Source organism: Plasmodium gallinaceum (genome assembly GCF_900005855.1).
Source record: "Plasmodium gallinaceum strain 8A genome assembly, contig: PGAL8A_v1_87, whole genome shotgun sequence".
Lineage (NCBI taxonomy): Eukaryota > Apicomplexa > Aconoidasida > Haemosporida > Plasmodiidae > Plasmodium > Plasmodium gallinaceum.
The window spans coordinates 1778872-1781758 of record NW_021628251.1 but is presented as its reverse complement, the minus strand read 5'-3'; the positions used below and the strand labels follow the sequence as shown (position 1 = coordinate 1781758).

General features: G+C 17.3%; 1 protein-coding gene across 1 annotated transcript; it reads left to right on the top strand.

Annotated features, from left to right (window-relative positions):
- Positions 1-777: 777 nt before the first annotated feature.
- PGAL8A_00315200 (conserved Plasmodium protein, unknown function) lies at positions 778-2805 on the top strand (the record flags this gene model as incomplete). Its single annotated transcript, XM_028672167.1, has 1 exon — positions 778-2805. One exon carries the CDS (start codon positions 778-780, stop codon positions 2803-2805), a length of 2028 nt encoding a protein of 675 aa, XP_028528747.1.
- Between the last annotated feature and the right edge of the window lie 82 nt (positions 2806-2887).

The window sequence follows — 2887 nt, the reverse complement described above, 5'->3', positions numbered from 1 at the left end:
GTTTTTTTTTTTTTTTTTTTTTTTTTTTTTTGGTTGTTTTATAAGTTTCTTAATAGATATTTTGTAATTTAAAAGTTTAAAGTAATTTGGGGGTTTTTTAGATAAAATTTTATAAAAGGAACTATTTATATATCATCGATACAATGAAACTTTTATTAAGGAAAGCTTAAAACTTAAAATATAAATATAATTTCGTTTTTAATTTTTTTTTTTTTTTTTTTTTTTTAAATTAAATGAAAATATTAAAATTTTGAAAATTTTTATTTATTTAAAAAAATAACCTTTTTTTTAATTATTTTAGAAAAAATGAAATTGTTATTAGATTATATTTCTGACAATATTACATAAAGATTTTTTTTTTTTCATTTTTAATAAAAATAAGTAAAACATTCAGACTTCATAATTCATAAAGGTGTAAGAAAAGAGAGATTACTATAAAAAAAAGTAAAATTTTAAGTTATTAAGTAAAAATAATTTAATTATATTTTCATATAAGAAAAATAATAATATATAAATAGGTTTATAAATTAAAATAGCCATTAACAAAGAAGTTATAATAAAATATATTAATAATGAAAAAGTAATATATTTTTTAAAATTTTTAATATTAAGATATCAATATATGTAGTTTATATGAAAATTTTCAACATTATATCATTAAGAAACTTTTTAAATGAAAGTTCTTTTTTATAAATACTTTTTTCATCTTTAAAATATCTATATTTTTATGATATTATTTATTATTTAGTTTTTTTTTATTAATATATTTTTATAAATATGGATTCAAATAATGTTTTAGACCTAAATGATGTAAAATGTTATTACAATAAGGTTTTCACAAATGAATTGTTACTGTCTTTAGAAAAAGAAATTAAAATAGAAGATTTGATATTCTCTTATAGTTATTATTCTAATTTATTAGGTGGAAATGAAAATTTTGACAAACACGAAATAGAAAATGATTATTTAAAAAGTGATGATGAAATTATTAATTCAAATAATTACTTAATAGAGGAAAACAAAATGTATATGAAGAAAAACACGTATGATTCTGAAGGAACACTTAATTATTTTGATCCTTACATTACAGAAGAAGAATTTGAAGAGAAAATAGAAAAAACATTTTACGATTTAAATAATATTTTGAAATCATCTTATACGGAAAATAAAGTAGGTGATTTTAACAAAGTGGATTTAAATGAAGTTTTGCAAAATTTAAAAGTTGAAAAAGTACAAGAATATTACCAAATTTTTGAATTACGTTTAGAAAAAAATCAAATGTACCAAATCATATTAATAATGATTGCATTTATTATAAGAAGTATTTTTAATTTAAGTTTGGGAAGGAAATTAATTTTCTCAAATAAAAATATTAATAATATATTATTAAGGGCATTATATATTCAAAATATATATATACAAATATTTACTTTAAGAAATATAAAAAAATATATAATAGAAGATGGAGAATATTGTGATAAAATTCATTTAAAAATGTTAAAAATATGCATTTTTAGTAAATCTCTTTGCTCCTTTAATCGGGCAAACGAAATTATACTACTTTTAGTTAAAGAAAATAAAAAAGTGAATGAAATATTTGATTTCTATTTTTTAAAAAAACTTAAAAAATCACTTGAAAAATCTGATAACATTCAACGTTTAAGATTGCTAGATTTTATTACTGATAATATTAATTTAAATAATGAAGCATTTGTTGATATATTTCAAGTAAATAAAAAAAAATGCTATAATAATGAAATTGAAAATTTATTAAAGGATGATAAAAGTGATGCAACTCATTTATCTATTATTTACAAAGATGATCAAAATTTAGAAAATTTTACATTTGATAGTGATTATGAAAATTGTACTTTTAATGATATTTCCTTTGTTGATCAAAATTGTGTGAAGGAAATGATGAACAAATATTGTCTAAAACTAAATGATATATGTAAAATGATAAAAATTAATATTTATAAATATTTACACATGATTTATTTAAAAGATGATTTATTATTAAAAATAAATGTATTAGAAATATTCTCAAAATTAATTAAAAATATATATTATTGTGATGCAGTTTCGGAAAACATAAATTTTTTACACACAGTTTTAAATGACCTTAAAAAGTCGAATGAAGAAATATTGCACTTAAATATTTTGAATTCTATAATTTCTTATTCTAAAATAAATCCATTAGTTTTAAGTTTTATTTTAAATTCTCATTCTAATATTTTAATGAAAACTACAATTCAATTTTTATGTGACTGTAGTATGAATGTTGAAAAAATAATTGTAGGAATAAAATCTTTTGGTTATTTTTTTTCAATTAAAGAATCATGTGAGATTCTTTTGAAGTTAAACCCAAATATCCATTTAATCTCTATTGAAAAAATAAGTTCACATTCGCACGTTAATGTTTTGAGGCATTCAATTAATATATGGTTAAGAATAATACCTTCTAAATCGATGGATTTTGTATGGTTTAAAGATTTAATTCATAATATTCTTTTTGAGAAGATAATAACAATATTGAAAGAAATTGATGACATATTAATACAGATAAACATTTATAATTTATTAGAAATAATGATTAATTATGATATATGTGATTTACTTTTAAAAGAGCAATGGCTAATAAAAAGTTTGTTAGGAAATTTTGAAAATAATAGTTATGAATTAAAAATGAGTAGATACAACTTTTTTATGTCGTTTTATAAAGCTAATAAAACCAGTATTAGTAATAATTCTTATGCTGATAATATAATAAATAATTTTATAAAAAATACACCTAAAAGATATTAAAAAAAAAAAAAAAATTTTAAGAAAAAATTATCTTTTCTTTTTTTTTTTTTTTTTTTTTTTTTGCATTTAAATTTTTTTTTTT